This window comes from Bos taurus, chromosome 7 (genome assembly GCF_002263795.3).
Source record: "Bos taurus isolate L1 Dominette 01449 registration number 42190680 breed Hereford chromosome 7, ARS-UCD2.0, whole genome shotgun sequence".
In the NCBI taxonomy this organism is placed as follows: domain Eukaryota; kingdom Metazoa; phylum Chordata; class Mammalia; order Artiodactyla; family Bovidae; genus Bos; species Bos taurus.
Window position 1 is genome coordinate 26,405,563 of NC_037334.1, and position 18,254 is coordinate 26,423,816.

Sequence of the window (18,254 nt, forward strand, 5' to 3'; positions counted from 1 at the left end):
AGAGACCCAGAATCTAATTAGGTATGTTTGTTAGACACACTTGATTTTTTTCTCCCTGTTGTTTCCATGTTAAATAAATAAGTGAAAATAAAAAGTTGGAGGAGGAGTTTTAGGCTAATGCATTAGGTCCTAATTTTTCACAAAGTGTTGGGATTTATCCTGGATATGGCAACTCTGCAAAGGTGGGAAAGAAAGAATCTCATCTTGACACTATTTGGAGGAAAGCGTGGAGGAAACAGCCCAGTGAAAGAGGATAGGTGATCTACGTGAGAGAGAACTGAATGCAACTCTGATCTCAATATCCATAATATACATGTAGCATCCCGCGCTGCTCTAGCAAAACCCAGCTCTTGAGATCAGTTGGTACAAACCCACACTTTGGGGCCCCACCACACACCAGTCACAGAACTCTCCCCATTTAAAACTTCTCAGGGGAACTGACACGTAGATTTGTACAGTTAGATTCCAACAGGTCACAACTGGGAGCCCAGAGACTGGATCTCAATCTTTTGTCATAAATTCTTTGGTCAGGGTTTTAAGAACTGGGCAAATTTGTATAAAAGTCCTGACATCTGGATACTTTTGGAGGGAAAAAGTCAAATCTTGCCACACCAAGGCCCACAGTCCCCCAGGGCAGCAATTATCTGAAGCTGAGAACTCCTGTCCCTGATGGGTGGGTTATGCGTTTGCCAGGGCAGCCCTTTCACGTTTCTTACCTCTGTTGCCTCCCTGAGCCCTACTGGCATTTGACTTTGCCTGAGACAGTTTTTTAAGTGCTTTTCAATATAGTGGTGATTCATGTCTCACAGTCCTTTGGGCTCGAAGTTCAAAGGGCCAGCAAGGGTATGCTGTCTTCTGAAGCCTCTCTCCTCGGCTTGGAAATGGCTTTCTTCACGCTGAGTCTTCACATGGTCTTTCCTCCACTGACCTGTATCCTAGTCCCTTCTTTTAAGGTCACCAGTCATACTGGCTTCGGATCCACCCTATAGATCCAGTTTTACCTTATTTATCTTTAAAGATCTTATTTCCAAGTTCTTCTGCTTCTAAAATACCGAGTTTAGGAATTCAACCTAAGAATTTTGGAAGGGCACAATTCAGCCCATAAAATTTCTAAAGATAACAAAGCAAATAACAAGTTTAGTCTATTCTGCTACAATCCACATTCCAGTAGCAATTAGCTTAAACAAAATGGTAACTGGGTAGATATTGTCTATGTAAACTAGAAGTCGTATTGGTTTGTCCAACTTACCTATAGCAACCAAATGCAAAATCACAAATACAGATGAGAACAGGAATCTCTGGAGTGTACTATACTGGTTTCCAGTTCAGCAAATGTTTTTCTCTTCGGCTTGAATGAGCCCCCTGCTCTGCCTTGGAAGAGCTCATTGTATCATTCTCCCTGACCATTCTGAGTTTTGTTCTTTATCCAGAACTCAGCCTCCTCAACTCTTCATTAGTCCTCTCCCTGTCCATAAAGCTATCTCTGCTGCTGCTGCTGCTGCTGCTAAGTCGCTTCAGTCATGTCCGACTCTGTACGACCCCATAGATGGCAGCCTACCAGGCTCCTCGGTCCATGGGATTCTCCAGGCAAGAGTGCCGGAGTGGGTTGCCATTTCCTTCTCCAATGCATGAAAGTGAAAAGTGAAAGTGAAGTCGCTCAATCGTGTCCGACTCTTAGCGGCCCCGTGGACTACAGCCCACCAGGCTCCTCTGTCCATGGGATTTTCCAGGCAAGAGTGCTGGAGTGGGCTGCCATTGCCTTCTCCTCTACCATTTTTTAAATTAGGATAAAATTGACATATATATATATAATTGACACTATAATAAACATTGCATTGTTTCAAGTGTACAACATAATGATGTAGAACTTGTGTATACTGTGAAATGATTACCACAATAATTCTAGTTAATATCCATCACCACACAGTTAAATTTTTTCTTAGAGAACAAAAAAATCTGTTCTCTGAGTAATTTTAACATATACAATATAGTGTTAAGAACTAAGTCATATGACTAAGAACATAGTCGTCACGCTACATATTACTTACATAATAAAGGTCCCCATTACTTGCATATTTAATAACTGTAAGTTTTAATTTTTTAACATTACCCATTATTATCTGCTTACCATCCCAACAATGGAAACCACTAATAGGTTCTCTACAAGTTTGATTTTCTTAGCACTTTTTAAAAATCAGATTCTATATGTAAATGAAGATCACAATATATTTGTCTTTCTCTGTATTTGTCTTCCACTTAGCATAATACCCTCAAGGTCCATTCATGTTGTTGTAAGTGAAAATATTTCATTTTTATGACTGAATAATACTCCATTATGTATATATACCACTTCTTCTTAATCAGTGGACCCTTAGGTTACTTCCGTGTCTTGGCAATTGTAAATAATTAGGCAAAGAATATGAGGGTGCAGATAACTTTTTAAGTTACTGTTTTTGTTTCTTTTGGATAAATGCCCAGAAGTTGAACTGAGGGATCCATGAAATAGTTCAATTTTAAATTTTGGGGGGAACCTCCATACTGTTTGCCACAATGGCTACAGAAATTTGCCTTCCTATCAACAGGAGACAAGTGTTCCCTTCTCTCCATGTCCTTGCCAACCCTTGATAATTATTTTCCAGTTGTCTTGAGGTATAATTAACATAAAACACTGTACACATTTAAGGTATAAACCATTACAATGGTTTGACTTATCTGTGTTGTGAAATGAACACTACGTTTAGTTAGCACTCCTCGTATCACTAAGAAAACAATAAAAGAGGAAGCCAGAGAGAAAAAAGGAAAGCTCCTTTTCTTTTTTTTACTATAAGTCTTTAGGATATCCTTTCTTAACTTTTATGTATATCATACATCAGTGTTAGTTATGGTCACCCTCCTGTGCATTTTATCCCTAGTACATATATCTTATAAGTAGAAGTTTGTCCCTTTTGACACTTGATTGAATTCCTCCTTTCCCCAGTGCCCTGTCTTTGGTAACCACAAATCTTATCTCTATTTCTGTGAGGAGTTTGGCAGTTACTATTGTGGTGGTGGTGATGGTGGTTTTGTGGCTCCATATCTGTGACATCATATGGTATTTGTCGACTTTTATTATTTAGCTTAATGCCTTCAAGGTCCATCCATGTTGTTGTAAATGGCAAGATTTTCCTTCTTTTTAAATGGAATAATATTCCATTGCATATACACATCACATCTTCTTTATCCGTTCATCCAGCAATGGATGCCTAGATACTTCCATGTTTGGGCTATTATAAATAATACTGCTATGAACATGGTGAGTGAGTGAAGTCGCTCAGTCGTGTCTGACTCTTTGCGACTCCATGCACTGCAGCCTACCAGGCTCCTCCCTCCATGGGATCTTCCAGGCAAGTGTACTGGAGTGGGTTGCCATTTCCTTCTCCAGGGGATCTTCCTGACCCAGGGATCGAACCTGGGTCTCCCGCACTGCAGGCAGACGCTTTACCCTCTAAGCCACCAGAGGGAATATGAACATGGTAGTGTGGCTATAAATGGAATCATTTTCTTCTTTTTCAGATAGCCATCATTAATATGTGGGTGCATTACTGAGTTTTGTATGTTAATTTTTTGTCCTGCAACTTTACTCATGTGGATGATTAGATCAAGATTTTTTTTGGATTTTCCATATATAAAATAATGTCATCTGCAAATAGAGACAGTTGTCCTTCTTTTTCAGTTCTGAGGACTTTTATTCTTCCTGTAGCCTGTATTATTTGGTAGGACTTCCAATACTATGATAAATACAAATGCTGAGGGAGCATCCTTTTCTTGTTCCTGATTCTAAAGGAAAGCTTTCAATCTTTCACCACTGAGTATCATGTTACATGTGGACTTGTTATGACCTTTATGTTGAGGTCTGTTCCTTCTCTATTTAATTTGTTCAGAGTCTTTACCTTGAGCAGATGTTGAATTTCACCAGTTTTTTAGATGTTCATATGTTCCTCCACCCCTTCCATTCTATCAATGACATATATCATGTTGATTTTTGTGTATGCTGAACCATCCTTGCATCCCAGGGATAAATCACAATGGATCAAGGTGAATGATCCTTTTAATGTGCTGCCAAATTCAGTTTGCTAGTATTTAAGTCAGCATCTTTGCATCTATATTCATCAGGGATATTAGCCTGTATGTTTCTGGTAGCATCCTTTTCTTGCTTTGGTGTCAGGGTAATAGAGTCTCACAACATGAGTCTGGTAGTGTTCCTTCTAAGAATTTCTGAAACTATTTGAGACTTGGGATTGAGTCTTCTTTAAATGTTAGCTAACATTCACCCATGAAGACATCTGGTCTTTTATTCATTGGGAGGTTTTCAGGTGCTTAATTCAGCCTCCTTATAGGTCTTTACCAATGTTCTGTTCTTTCTGATTCCATCGTGTTTGTATGTTTCTATGAACTTCTCTTTAAGACTGCCAGCTTGTTGGCATGTAGTGGCTGTTACAATCCTTTGTATTTTTGTGGTATCAGTTATGATGTCTCATTTCTCACTTATAATTTCATTGATTTGGATCCTCTTTTTTTTCTTGTTTAGTCTAGCTAATGGCTTATTAATTTTATCTTTTCAATGATCCAGCCCTTAGATTTATCTTTTCTATTGTTTTCTTATTCTCTTATTCTCTATTTCACTTATTTCTGCCCTAATCTTTTATTTCCTACCTTGTACCAATTTTAGATTCAGTTTGTACTACTTTTTATACTTCCTTAATGCATTAAGTTAGGTTAGTTTTTTTTTTTTTTTTAATATAACTTTTGTGCTTAAAGTAGGCATATATCGCTATGGACTTCTCAATTAGAACTGCTTTTGCTTTATCTCAGTTTTGGTATGTTGTGCTTCTATTTCCATTTGTCCCTAGAAATTTCTTTATATCTCCTTTAACTTCTTCTTTGATACACTGGTTGTTCAGAAGTCTTCATATCCATGCATTTATGAATTTTCCCATCTTTCTCCAGCTATTGATCTCTAGTTTCATGCCATGGTGGTCAGAGAGAATACTTCACCCTTCTTGAGTTTGCTAAGGCTTGTTTTGTGGCCTAACACATGATCTAGCCTAAAAAATGGTTCATGGGCACTTGAGAAGAATATGTAAATTGATGCTGTCAGATAGAATGTTCTATACGTGTCTCTTAGATTTCTTTGGTCTCTAGTGTTGTTCAGATCCTCTTTTTGCTTATGAATTCTCTTTCTGGATGACCAAAATATTGTTGAGAATGGAGGATTAATGTTCCAGTTATATTATTTTTAATTGGCATATAGTTAGTTTATAATGTGTGTTAGTCTCTGCTGCACAGCACAGTGATTCAGTGATGCATATGTATGCATTCTTTTTACATATTTTTCCATTATGGTTTACCACAGGATATTGAATGTAGTTCCCTGTTCCGTACAGGAGGACCTTGTTGTTTATCCATTCTATGTACAATAGATTGCACCTGCCAACCTCAAATTCCCATTCCACCTTTCCTCCCCCTACTTGGTTCATCACAAGTCTGTTCTCTATGTCTGTGAGTTTGTTTCTGTTTTGCAGATAGGCTCATTTGTGGCATCATTTAGAATCCACATAAGTGATGTCACATGGTACTTGTCTCTCCTTGACTTACTTCACTTAGTATGATCATCACGAAGTCCATCCTTGTTGCTGCAAATGTTACTATTTCATGCTTTTATATTGCTGCAGAGTATTCCATTGTATATATGTGCCAGTTTCTTTAAAAAAAATTTTTTTTTGGCTGTGCTGGGTCTTCATTGCTGCATGAGCTTTTCTCTAGCTGTGGTGAGCAGCAGCTACTCTTCAGGTGAGGTGTGCAGGCTTCTCATTTTGGTGGCTAGTCTTGTTGTGGAGCAAGGGCTCTAGGGCACATGGCCTTCGGTAGTTGTGATATGTGGGCTCGGTAGCTGCAATTCCCAGGCTCTAGAGCACAGGTTCCGTAGTTATGGTGCATCTGCCTAGTGGTTCCAAGGCATGTGGAATTTCCCCAGATCAGGGATTGAACCTGTGTCTCCTGCATTGGCAGATGGATTCTTTACCACTGAGCCACCAGGGAAACCCAGTACTACAACTTCTTTATCCATTCATCTGTCAAATCAAATGGACATGTAGGATGCTCCCATGTCTTGGGTACTCTGAGCCAGGCTGCAATGAACATGAGGGTGCAGATGGCTTTTCAAGTTATTGTTGTTATTTACTTTGGATAAATGTCCAGAAGTAGAACTGAGGGATCTATGCAATAGTTCTATTTTTAACTTTGGGGGGAACCTCCATACTGTTTAATAGCAATTTGCCTTCCCATCAACAGTGCACAAGTGTTCCCTTCTCTCCACATCCTTGCCAACACTTGTTAATTTTTTTTCCGGTTTTATTGAGGTATAATTGGCATACACCACTGTATACATCTAAGATATAAACCATTACAATGGTTTGACTTATTGTGAAATGAACACTGTAGTAAGTTTACTAAGCATCCCTCATCTCATCAAGGAAACATTAAAAAGAGGAAGTCAAAAAGAAAAAAAAAAAACTTTTAAAAAATGATAGCTCTTTAGGATGTACTTTCTTTACAACTTTTATATATATCATACTGCAGGATTAAGTACAGTCACTCTCTTGTACAATATCCCTAGTACATATTTATAACTAGAAGTTTGTCCCTTTTGATTATCTTGGTTCAGTTGTCCCTTCCCCCAACCCCCTGTCTTTGGTAACCACAAATCTGATCTCTTTTTCTATGAGGAGTTTGTGGTTGCTGTTATTGTGGTGGTGGTTTTGTGGTTCCACACACAGGGGACATCGTTTAGTATTTGTCTTTCTGTGGCCTGTATTATTTAGCCTGATGCCCTCAAGGTCCATCCACATTGCTGTAAATGGCAAGATTTTCCTTCTTTTTAAGTGGAATAATATTCCATTTCATATATGCATCACATCTTCTATATTCACTCATGCATTAGGGATACTTAGGTAGTTCCACATTTTGGCTATGATAAATAATGTTGCAAGGAATATGAGGGTACAGATAACTTTTTGAGTTAGTGTTTTCTTTCTTTTTCACTTGGATAAATACCCAGAGTGGAACTGGTAGATCATTAAGTAACTCAATTTTTAATTTTGGGAGGAAACTCAATACTGCTGTCTGGTGGCCATGTGTATGTCTTATTTGAAAAAATGTCTACTTAGGTCTTTTGCCTGTTTTGTTTATGGTTTCCTTTGCTATACAGAAGCTTGTAAGTTTGACTAGCTTCCATTTTTTAATTTTTGGTTTTTTTCTACTCCCTTGGGAGACTGGAGTCTTCCCTGGTGGCTCAGATGGTAAAGCGTATGCCTGCAATGCGGGAGACCCAGGTTCAATCCCTGGGTTGGGAAGATCTCCTGGAGAAGGAAACGGCAAGTACCATTCAGTACTCTTGCCTGGAGAATCCCACAGACGGAGGAGCCCGGTAGGCTACAGTCCGTGGGGTCACAAAGAGTCGGACATGACTGAACGACTTCACTTTCACTTTTGGGAGACTGACCTAAGAATTTACAGTTGTTACCATGTCAATTGTTACAATTGACATAAATTGTTACAATCTATGTCCGAGAGTGTTTTACCTATTTTTTTTCCCTAGAGATTATGGTTTCATCTTATATTTGAATCTAAATGACTTTGATTTAACCTTCGTGTATGGTCTTAGAGTGTGTTCTGTCTTCATTGATTTTCATGGGGCTCTCCAGCTTTTCCAGCACCATTTGTTGGAGAGATTGTCTTTTTCACATTGTCTATTCTTGTTTCATTGGTCAAGATAGATTCTAGGTGTTTGGGTTTATTTCAGGGCTCTCTATTCTGTTCCATTAATCCACATGCCTGTTTTTGTGCCAACACCATGCTAATTTGACTTTGCAGTATTGTCTGAAGTCTAGGAGCCTTTTGCCTTCCGCTTTGACTTTTTCCTTCTGTATTGCTTTGGCATTTCTGAGTCTTTCATGGTTCTATATAAATTGGGGGGGGGGGGGGCTATTTGTTTTAGTTCTATGAATAAGTGCTATGGGTAATATAATTGAAATCACATTAAATCTGTACATTGCTTTGGGGACTAGGGCCATTTTGTAAGAACACTAATCCTTCCAACCCATGAGAATAGGATGTATTTCCATTATTACGTTGCTATTTCTTCTTTTAACTGTTAGCAGTCTCTACCTTTAAAAAAAATCTCTTATAGGCAGCAAATCATTGGATCTTATTTTTTTTTATCTTATTTTTTAATGCACTCATTTAATGCCTTTTGATCAGAGAATTTAATCCATGTATGTCTGAAGTCATTGTTGAAAGGTAAGGACTTACTTATTGTCATTTCCTTAATTTTTTATGGCTGCGGTGTAGAATCATTCCTGGTTTCTTATCCTGCTGACTTCGTTTGGTTTCTTTTGGTATCCATATGCTTGATCTCTTAATCATGTTGTTTTGAATAATTACTGTAGGGTTTCTCCCTTTTGGTTACAATGAGACTTACATAAAATATTTTAAAATTATAACACCTTATTTGAAACTGATAACTTCAATAGCCTTCCTAAACTTGACACCTTCTCCTTCCCTGCACACTTTAGAATACTGATGTTACCAATAACACCATTATTAGTGTTATTTTATTAATAAAATATTTTATTATGTTATTAATAGCCATTAATATTTTTTCATATAAATAACAAATTATAGTAATCATTATTTGAGTTATGGATACTTTCACTATTTTTTAAACTTTTATACTAGAATTTAAGTGCATTAAGCACCACCTTTTCCATATTACAAAATCTAACTTTGACAATATACTTATCAGTTAGTTTTACACTACCTTCTTATATTAACATGTTAATTGGCGTCTATACTTCCATTCAGAGAACCCATTTCTTGTAAGCAGGTCTAGTGGTGATGAATTCCCTCCACTTATGTTTATTTGGGAAAGTCTTTTATCTTCTTCATTTCTGAAAAACAGTTTTATCAGATAAAGAATTCTGGGTTGACCAGGTTTTTGATTTCAGTATTTTGAACATAACATCCCATTCTGTCTTGACCTGAAATTTTTCTGTTGAGAAATCTGCCTGTAACCTTATGAGGATTCCCTTGTATGGGGATTCCCTTCCCTCTCTCTCTTACTGTTCTCAAAATTTCCTTCAACTTCTAACAATTTAATGATAATGTGTCACTGTCGAGCCCTATTCAGGTTCAACCTCTTTGGGGTCCTTTGTGGCTCATGGATTTGGATGTCCATTTGTCTCCCCAGGTTTGGGAAGTTTTCAACCATTGCAACTTTAAATGTAATTCCTGTCCTTTTTCTTTTCCTTCTGAAATTGTCATAATGCAGATATTGTTTCTTTTGATGGCATCCCATAATTCCATAATTTCTGAAGGTTTTTTCATTCCATTTCCTCCCTCTGACTCAATAATTTCAGTGTCCTGTCTTCTAGATCATTGATTATTCTGCACAGCCAAGTCTGCATGTGAGCTTCTGAATTTAAATCTTCAGTTTAGTTATTGTGCTTTTCTGTTCTAAGATTTATGGATTATTTATTTTAGTGATTTCCATTTTTTGAACTTCTCATTTGTTCAAGCTTTGTTTTCCTAACTTGGTTTAGTTGTCAATGTGTTTCTACAGTTCACTGAACTTCTTTGAGGGTTATTCGTAATTATTTGTCTGACTATTCATAATCTCCATTTCTTTATGGTTAACGTTTAGATATGTATGTTTCCTTTGGTGGTGTTATGTTTACCTCCATTTATGTGATCCTTGATTCCTTACACTGGAATCTGTGCATTTGAGTAAGCCGTCTTCTTTTCCAGAATTTACAGGTCCACATTGGCAGAGAAAGTTAATCACTGGTCAGCTCAGTTTGAGTGTCTGGACATGTCTGCTGGTAACATCCTTGGGCAGGTGGTGCTTGCTATCAAGGTATATTTTGGGGTGAAGTCACTGCCAAGCTCTGAGGTTCAGAATGAGTGCCACTGGCTGAAAACAGTTGGATAAAACTGCCCAAGTTAGGCTATAGGATGGGCTCTGCAGCTATCTGGATTCTCTGGTCAGGCTTACTAGGCAGTCAGGGTTGGATATATACTCAGCAAAGGTGCAGCAATGAGTTAGCTTCCTTGCTATGGCAGGACAGCAGGACAGAGCCCAGGTTGTTTTCTGGAGACCCAAATCAAGCAAGACTAAATGAATTCCCTGGTCAGGTGGGGCCAGTGGCTTTGCTTGCAGATGGGGAAAACCATGGGCTGTGTTCTGTGTCAAGTTCCACCGTAAGCATGGCTGCTGGATGGACTACAAAGCTTCCTAGTTAGGTTCCCTTTGAGTAGGCTGATGGGTGTATCTAGGAATTGGTGGTGCTTCAAATTTGTTTCCCTGTCAGGACACAGTGGGAGACCAAACCTCAAGGCCAGTAAGGCTTTTGGTTTGTGGTCATGACTCAGGTCATCCTGTGTCCCAAGTTCTCTGGCTGAACAGAACCACTTGGCTTGCTCTACACTCTAAGCTCTGCCTGCCAATCCTCTGCTCAAGTATTGCTGGGCTGTGCAGCTTCTAGGCATTCATGCCAGCCTTTCTGGTCAGGCAGGCCTTGTCTGCTGGCCTGTGGCTAAACCCCTTTGTCTGGACTGGGGCAGAGCAGGTTCCACGACTATTTAGGCTTTTCATGTGAGGACCTGAATCAGATAGACCTGCACCTGCCAAGCTCCCTCATCAGGTTGCTCCACTGACTTGGTTCTGTAGATAAGCAAAGCTGCTCTTGGCACTTGAGTACTATATGTATGAACTCCCAAGATCTGAGATCTGGTTATTGCTTCTCCCGTCTCCATCACAATCAGATTCCCAGTGGCCACGCCCTTAAGATTCTCCTGCACCCTCCAGTGGAAACCAGAGTAGCAGCTTCCGCAGAACCACCCACGATCCCAGGTGTCACTCCTAGGCTTTTTTCCTACCATCGGCTCACAGCACGGTGCTGTTCCAGCCTAGGAGAGGAGCAGAGCAGCTGGTGTGTACCATTCCTTTTTATCATCTAACGTGGTGTTTTGGTCTCTGTGGCACTGGAAAACGCTCAAGCCTCATCTCCACGACTTGGGATTCTCTTAATGGTAGCTTGTCCATGAATAATTCTTAGTTGGTCTTCTTGTGAGAGGAGGCAAAGTCAAGAACAACCTGTGTTGCCATCTTGGTGACGTGGCTCTCTGAAATATCTTAGTATATGCAGAATGAGTCAGGATTTGTATTACAGCAGTGATTCTCAAAAAGATATTTCTAAAGCAGCCGTAAGTCTTTTTATGATGTTTAATAATATATGTGGTCATTATCTTGCTTGAAAACTAGTTTAACAATAATGACATTTCTGGCATTTATCCTAAAAATGATACTCAAAGGTAAACCTAGTTTATGGTTTCCTAATTTGGGGAGTTAGAATAATCAGCTATCAGAAATATATTTTTATACCAGCAGCAAAGCCCAAAATAGCCCTCTCAAATTAAAAATAAAAGCATAGTTTTCCTTAAACATAATATTGTAAAATTAAAGTACACTAGGGCAAAGTCCTCATGCCACTATTTGAATTCAGTTAGATTCAACAAATAATTATAAGTGATTTACCCTTTAATTTCCTGAAGCAAATATTCAGGCTGTCTTGGAAGAAAATGGTTTAGCAAGTCACACATTCCATTTGACTTCTATCTCTGTAACTTTGTTGTGATGATATTGGAAAAGCAGCTTAGTATGATTCGGTTATGTCATCTATAAAAGTTAAGTGTCTACTCCATTGTCTAACTGTAGGTACTTATCTCATAAATGTTAGCTCCTCTTTTCTTTGACTGCTTTAAATCCTTAAAATGAGTTCACTTTATGTATTATTCCAAAGATTTCCTTCATCCTTAAATTATTAAATTTCCTTAATAATGACTTTGCCAATTTTGTTTCTGTTGCTGAATATTTTTCCCCCCTCTTCCAGTTCATTCTGAAACAAAGTATGAATTTAACAGGGCTTTTCCTGGGCTCTAAACTGCTTTTTTCTTGTCTACTGAAAACAATACTTTATTGTTATTCAGTCCCTAAGTGTGTTGGAACTCTGCCACCCCATGGACTGCAACATACCAGGCTGCACTGGAGTTTGAAAGTGAAAATCACTCAGTTGTGTCTGACTGTTTGCAACCCCATGGACTATACAGTTCTCCAGGCCAGAATACTGGAGTGTGTAGCCGTTTGCTTCTCCAGGGGATCTTCCCACCTGAGGGATTGAACCCAAGTCTCTCACATTGCAGATGGATTCTTTATCAGCTGAGCCACCAGGGAAGCCCAAGTATACCGGAGTGGGTAGCTGTTCCCTTCTCCAGGGGATCTTCCCGACTCAGGAGTTGAACTGGGGTCTCCTGCACTGCAGGATTACCAGCTGAGCTACCAGGAAAGCCCCAGAGTTTGCTTTTTGGCAAATAAACAAAGCCCTCAAATCAATATCCTATCGTTTTTTTGGCATGTACCCCCTCCCCACCAAAACAAAAGAAAAATCTCTTATCTTGGGATCACAGACTCAGAATAGAAAACAGAGTAAGAAATAAACTGTTTTTTCTTTTTTAAAAGAGGATACTCCTGGAGGTCAAGGGTAAATTAAACTCATAACCAGAGAGGGTTCCTCATGAAAACAGCCTTAACTTCTTGCCTTCTACCTCCAATGTATCCTTTTCCCCCAAATATCTTGATTTCTTTAACCTTGAAGTTAGAAACTCTGGCACACAATTGTCCCTTGAACAACATGGGTATGTACTGTGCAGGTCCACTTATACACAGTTTTTTCAATAAATATGCAGAACAGTACTACACAATCAGTGGTTGGTTGATCTCTGATGTGGAATTATGGCTATGGAGAACTAACTTCAAAGTTGTATGTGGACTTGATATGGACTTGTATGTTTAGGGGTCAGCTCCCCAAAGCCTTCATTGTTCGAGGGTCAACTGTATTTGAATGTTACCGTTCCACTTGAAAGATGGGCAAAGTTGCTATTCCATAATTCTTGGCAGCCAGTAGCAAGTTGAGACAAAAAGGAAAATGGGTCTTTCTAATATAATATGAATATGATTAACATTTGAAAAATCACTTGGGATATAAATTGAGGTATTATTTATTTATGACATATTTACATATGTACAAAATTGGCTTTATCCAATACATCATCCTGCATCAGTTCAGTTCAGTTGCTCAGTCATGTCCGACTCTTTGCGACCCCATTGACTGCAGCATGCCAGGCTTCCCTGTCCATTACCAACTCCCAGCGCTTATTCTCCGTATTCTGGGAGTAAAAATCCAAGTTTCTTAATTTATGTATAACCCAACATCTTTTAGAACATAGAATGTTACCAGTTTGGCTTCACAGAACACAAATTCCTGTTTAAAAATTTTTCTAGCCAAGGAACAAAGTAAATTTCAACAGCATCTTAAACTAATTTAGCTGGCCCTGAGTGTATTAGTAATTTGCATGATTTTGAATTAATGTATATAATACACTTTCATCTGTTATCTACTTATATTTACTAGCATACTACCATTTTGTCTATATCCATTCATCTCAATTTTCTACCTCATTAATCTTTGAGAGAAAGCACAAAGAAAGGGGAAGTAATAATAAGAGACTCAGAGGAGAAAACTACTGATACGGGCTCAATCTTTTCTACCCAGAATCTGGGGCCCAGCTCTAGGTTACCCGATATACTTAGTAACAAGATGCTATTAATGTGAGTAATCTGAGTAACCTTCTGTCAATTGAGGTTGATGTAAAATTACTCTTCCTGCATATTTTTCCCTATTCTCTTTCACACTTCTTAACTAAAAAGTATACAAACTTTCAAATTCAGTAAGTAGTTCTGGGAGCACTTCAAAAGAAAAAAAAAAAACAAAAAACACATACACACACACACAAACATGACCAAAACAGTAGTGGCAAAGAACTGTGTTAAAGATAAGTAGTCCCAAGATGCTTGAGGGTAAAATAAAAAGAAATAGTCTCAGCTCAACTCACCCTAAAAAATGCTAGTGGGGGAGTTATAAGGAAGCAAGCAGGAATAGAACAGGACGGCTGGATGACTGGTGAAGGGAGCTGGGGCCTTAGGCTGATGAGCAGCACATCTCATGCCACAATACCAACAGTAAAAGACTGCCTGGCCCAGGATGCGGTGGTGTGTGAGAGATTACTTTTCTTGTACCTTGCATGATATGACAAGGAAATCCAAGCATGAAAAAATAAACAAGAAGCTGGGAATGTTGACTATGTGGAATCAGTCATGAGCATCAACCTTTCAAAGGTAACTCTGGGCCAAAAAAGGAATAAGAGGCCAGAATGAGATCATGTATTCATCTTTTCCATCTGCCCTTCCCTAGTCCTTACCCACTCACAAAGAGCAGAAGGTGCAAATTACCATCTACAGGAAAATCAGCTGCACCCAAATCATAGGATAACTCTCATTGCTATCTGATGACCTGAAGACTGTCCTCTAATGGGATGTCAATGTTAAGTTATTTTATGAAGACAATCCCCCAAAAACATCAATTAAGATATCTGAGATTTGGTAAAATCAAAAGAAAACTTGGATTATTTTTAGGATCTGTAAAATCTCCCTATAATAGAAGGGAGAAAAGCAGAAATATGAAGTATGGGCATATGTTCCTGCATGCCTAACAGTGATGTGTTGTTAGTCTCACACCATGATAATGGGCAGCTTTTTAAAATAAAAGAAATGTTAGAGAAAAGGCTTCCCTTAATCATGGAAGATGGAGAAAACACAGATGAAGTGTTCCATAAATACCAGTAAAAAGGGAAAGTAAGTATTATGCTATAGCAACTGACCACATCTGTCTTCTCTCTCTCATTATTTTTAATGACACAGATATCTGAATTGCACTCAACGGTCATTATACAGGGTATGGGAATTAACACATAACATAGGTAGAAAATTAATATGTAATCTTATCACCCTCAGGTTAAAACAATAGAAGTCAAATAAGTACTTGAAATGACATTAAAACAAAGCAAACAGGACACATAACGACAGTACAGGATAATAGCTTCAACACCTTAAAAGATTTTATAAGATTGTGCTATTTTTTTTTTTTACCTCTAAAGAATTATATAGAAGAGTAAATAAAAATTAAATTACATTTATATAAGAAACAATCTTCAAAAGTTATTTAAACTTTCATATATAGAGTTCAAAAGTATATGACAAAGTATTTATTTTTGATTTGTATAAATCCAAAATTGGTAAAATATATTATTTGGGGGGAAAAAGAAGCTTTCGTTAAATACAAACATAATGCGCTGAATAAACCAGGTTCACTATAAAATTGTTTCTTTGAAAACTTGCATAAAAAGTAAAGGCAGAAGGGCACAAAGTTAGAAAAGCAGTGTTTAAGGCAAACTAAATAAGAAGTATCCTTAAAGTAAGTCATATAATCTCATAAACAACAATTTCCTCTCAAAAATTTATCCATTACAGCTGGAGAAATAAGTTAAAGCAGAAATAATGGCTGCTGTCAAGAGTTTACTTAGAAGTGCTGAATGGTATTATTTCAAAAATACCTAATGCTTCTAATTTAAATAGACTGGAATCATTTGCCACTTAGTTGTCACAGAGCAATGAAAAATAAAATATATCATCCCAATGTTTATCATACAGTATGAATGTGAAATGCTGAAACTTACTTGGAAAAAAAAAAAAGGATTTTTCAGACCATACGTGTATAATATGATAACCAAAAGGAAAATGATCAATTCTGCTATTCTGGCCAATGTTAAAAATATGCATAGAAAAGTGCACCATCTCCCTACAAGTAGGTGTCTTACAGTCTGTTGGTGAGCCCACAGCTTAGCCTCAGATATGATCACATGCACACACGAAAAGCTTCAAAGACTGGCAGGGAAGATATTAATCATGAATTAAAAGAAACAATGCCTTTAAACAATATTCAGTAAACATGTTCTTTAGTCAACTATTTCTTAAAAAACAAAATAATAATCAAGTACATATCATTAAGTTAAATACCTCAGCACATGAATTTGCACCTTATAAATCTGATATATCAAACTGTCCTATAAAAATATTTATGCATTTTTTGAGAACTATGGTACGTAAAATTATATAATCATAAAAAGGACCTGTTTCTTTTCATCTACTGGAATGATACCACACCTTTCTAGAAAAGAAAAACTGCAGCCTACAGGAAATGATCAGAACAGTTGGACTGACTAAAGTTATCCAGCTTAAGGGTCTGTCTCTTCTCTACCAGTAGCTCCAAGTGAGCAAGTGTCAGTAGCCTGGGGCCAGGCTTCTCACACGGTCCTGGGGGGCAGGCGCTGTTTATACATGCCTGCTATCGCTTTGGCCGCACTGTAGATCATCTGCCGACGAGACATGCCAGTGAAAGCCATATGCCAATCAGTCCGGCTGACATTGAGTAAACTCTTCTCCAGGACTTCACCCACTGTCACCAAAAGGCCAGACCACCTCAGATTGTAGTCCTGGGGAGTCAGACTTTGAGCCTCAGGAAAAAAGAAATTGAGAGTATTTTTTAATACATTAAAAATAAAATCACTGGAACTAGGTATAAGTGACATTTCAAAGTCCCTCAAGTTACTTTTAGTAGAGATTATGACAAACCATGAGAAACACAGCTATGCTGCCAAATGTATGAAATTATAAGGTGGCAAAAAAAAAAAAAAGTTGCACGCATGTACTTGATTTAAAATGTCCACACTGACACACTAAACTCGTGGTTAACATACAATCTAAATCTTTTTTAAACTTTTAAAAGATATTTCTTTTGCACTGTGCTGGGTCTTCACTGGTGCGGAGGCTTTTCTGTGGTTGCATGTGCAGGCTTCTCTCTGCAGTGACTTCTCTTGTTGGGGAGCACGGGCTCTGGGGTGCGCAGGCTTCAGTAGCTGCGGCACATTTGCAGTTCCCGGGCTCTAGAGCACAGGCTCAATAGTTGTGGTGCCTGTTGACCATCTGTACGTCTTCTTTGGAGAAATGTCTATTTAGGTCGTCTGTCCCTTTTTGATTGGGTTGTTTTGATACTGAGCTTCAAGAGCTGTTTGTTTATTTTAGAGATTAATCCCTTGTCAGTCAGTTTGTCATTTGTAAATATTTTCTCCTATTCTGAGGATTGTTTTTTCATCCTATTTATGATTTCCTTTGCAGTGCAAAAGCTTTTAAATTTCATTAGGTCCCATTTATGTTCATTTTTGTTTTCATACTCTAGAAGGTGGATCCAAAAAGATACTGCTGCAATTTATGTCAAAGACTCTTCTGCCTATGTTTTCCTCTAAAAGTTTTATAGTGTCCAGTCTCACATTTAGGTCTTTAATCCATTTTGAGCTGACTTTTGTATATAGTGTTAGGGCATATTCTAACTTCATTCTTTCACATGCCATTGTCCAGTTTTCCCACCACCACTTTCTGAAGAGACTGTCTTTTCTCCATTGTATATTCTTGCCCCCTTTGTCATAGCTTAGGTAACCATAGGTGTGTGTGTGTATCTCTGGACCGTCTATCCTGTTCCACTGACCTATGTGTCTGTTTTTGTGCCAATACCATACTGTTTTGATTACTATGAAGTCAGGGAGCCCAATTCCTCCCGTTTATTTTATTTTCTCAAGATTGCTTTGGCTATTTGTGGTCTTTTGTGTTTCCACACAAATTGTAGAATTCTTTGTTCTAATTCTGTGAATAAATGCCATTGATAATCTGGTATGTATTGCACTGAATCTGTAGATTATTTTGGGTACTACAGCCATCTTCACAACATTGATTCTTCCCATCTAAGAACATGGTGTATCTCTGCATCTGTTTGTGTCGTCTTTGAGAACTGTTAAGATTGATTGAAGAACAGAGTGTAAGTCTTCTGTCTCCTTAGGCAGGTTTATTCCTAGGTATTCTTTTTGATTTGATGGTAACTGGGATTGTTTCCTTGATTTCTCTGATATTTCATTGCTAATGTATAGGAATGCAACAGATTTCTATGTATTAATTTTGTATCCTATATTTTGACTGAATTCACGGATAAGCTCTAGTAGTTTTCTGATAGCATATTTAGGATATTCTATGTATAATATCATGTCATCTGCAAACTGTGACAGTTTTACTCTTTTCCAATTTGGATTTCTTTTCTTTCTTCTATCTTCTCTGGTTTCGGTGGCTAGGAATTCCAAAATGTGGTTGACTAAAAGTG

At 38.0% G+C, this 18,254-nt stretch overlaps 1 protein-coding gene and 1 long non-coding RNA gene across 2 annotated transcripts in view; one reads left to right on the forward strand and one right to left on the reverse strand.

Moving 5' to 3' along the window:
* LOC107132618 (uncharacterized) overlaps window positions 1–18,254 on the forward strand; it is a 310,093-nt gene that overhangs the window by 265,302 nt on the left and 26,537 nt on the right. The window lies entirely within an intron of this gene.
* PRRC1 (proline rich coiled-coil 1) overlaps window positions 15,687–18,254 on the reverse strand; it is a 46,379-nt gene continuing 43,811 nt past the window's right edge. The window contains exon 9 of the mRNA NM_001206000.1: window positions 15,687–16,563. Coding sequence (NP_001192929.1) covers window positions 16,354–16,563 — 210 coding nt within the window. The 3' untranslated portion in view covers window positions 15,687–16,353. The remainder of the gene's footprint in view (window positions 16,564–18,254) is intronic.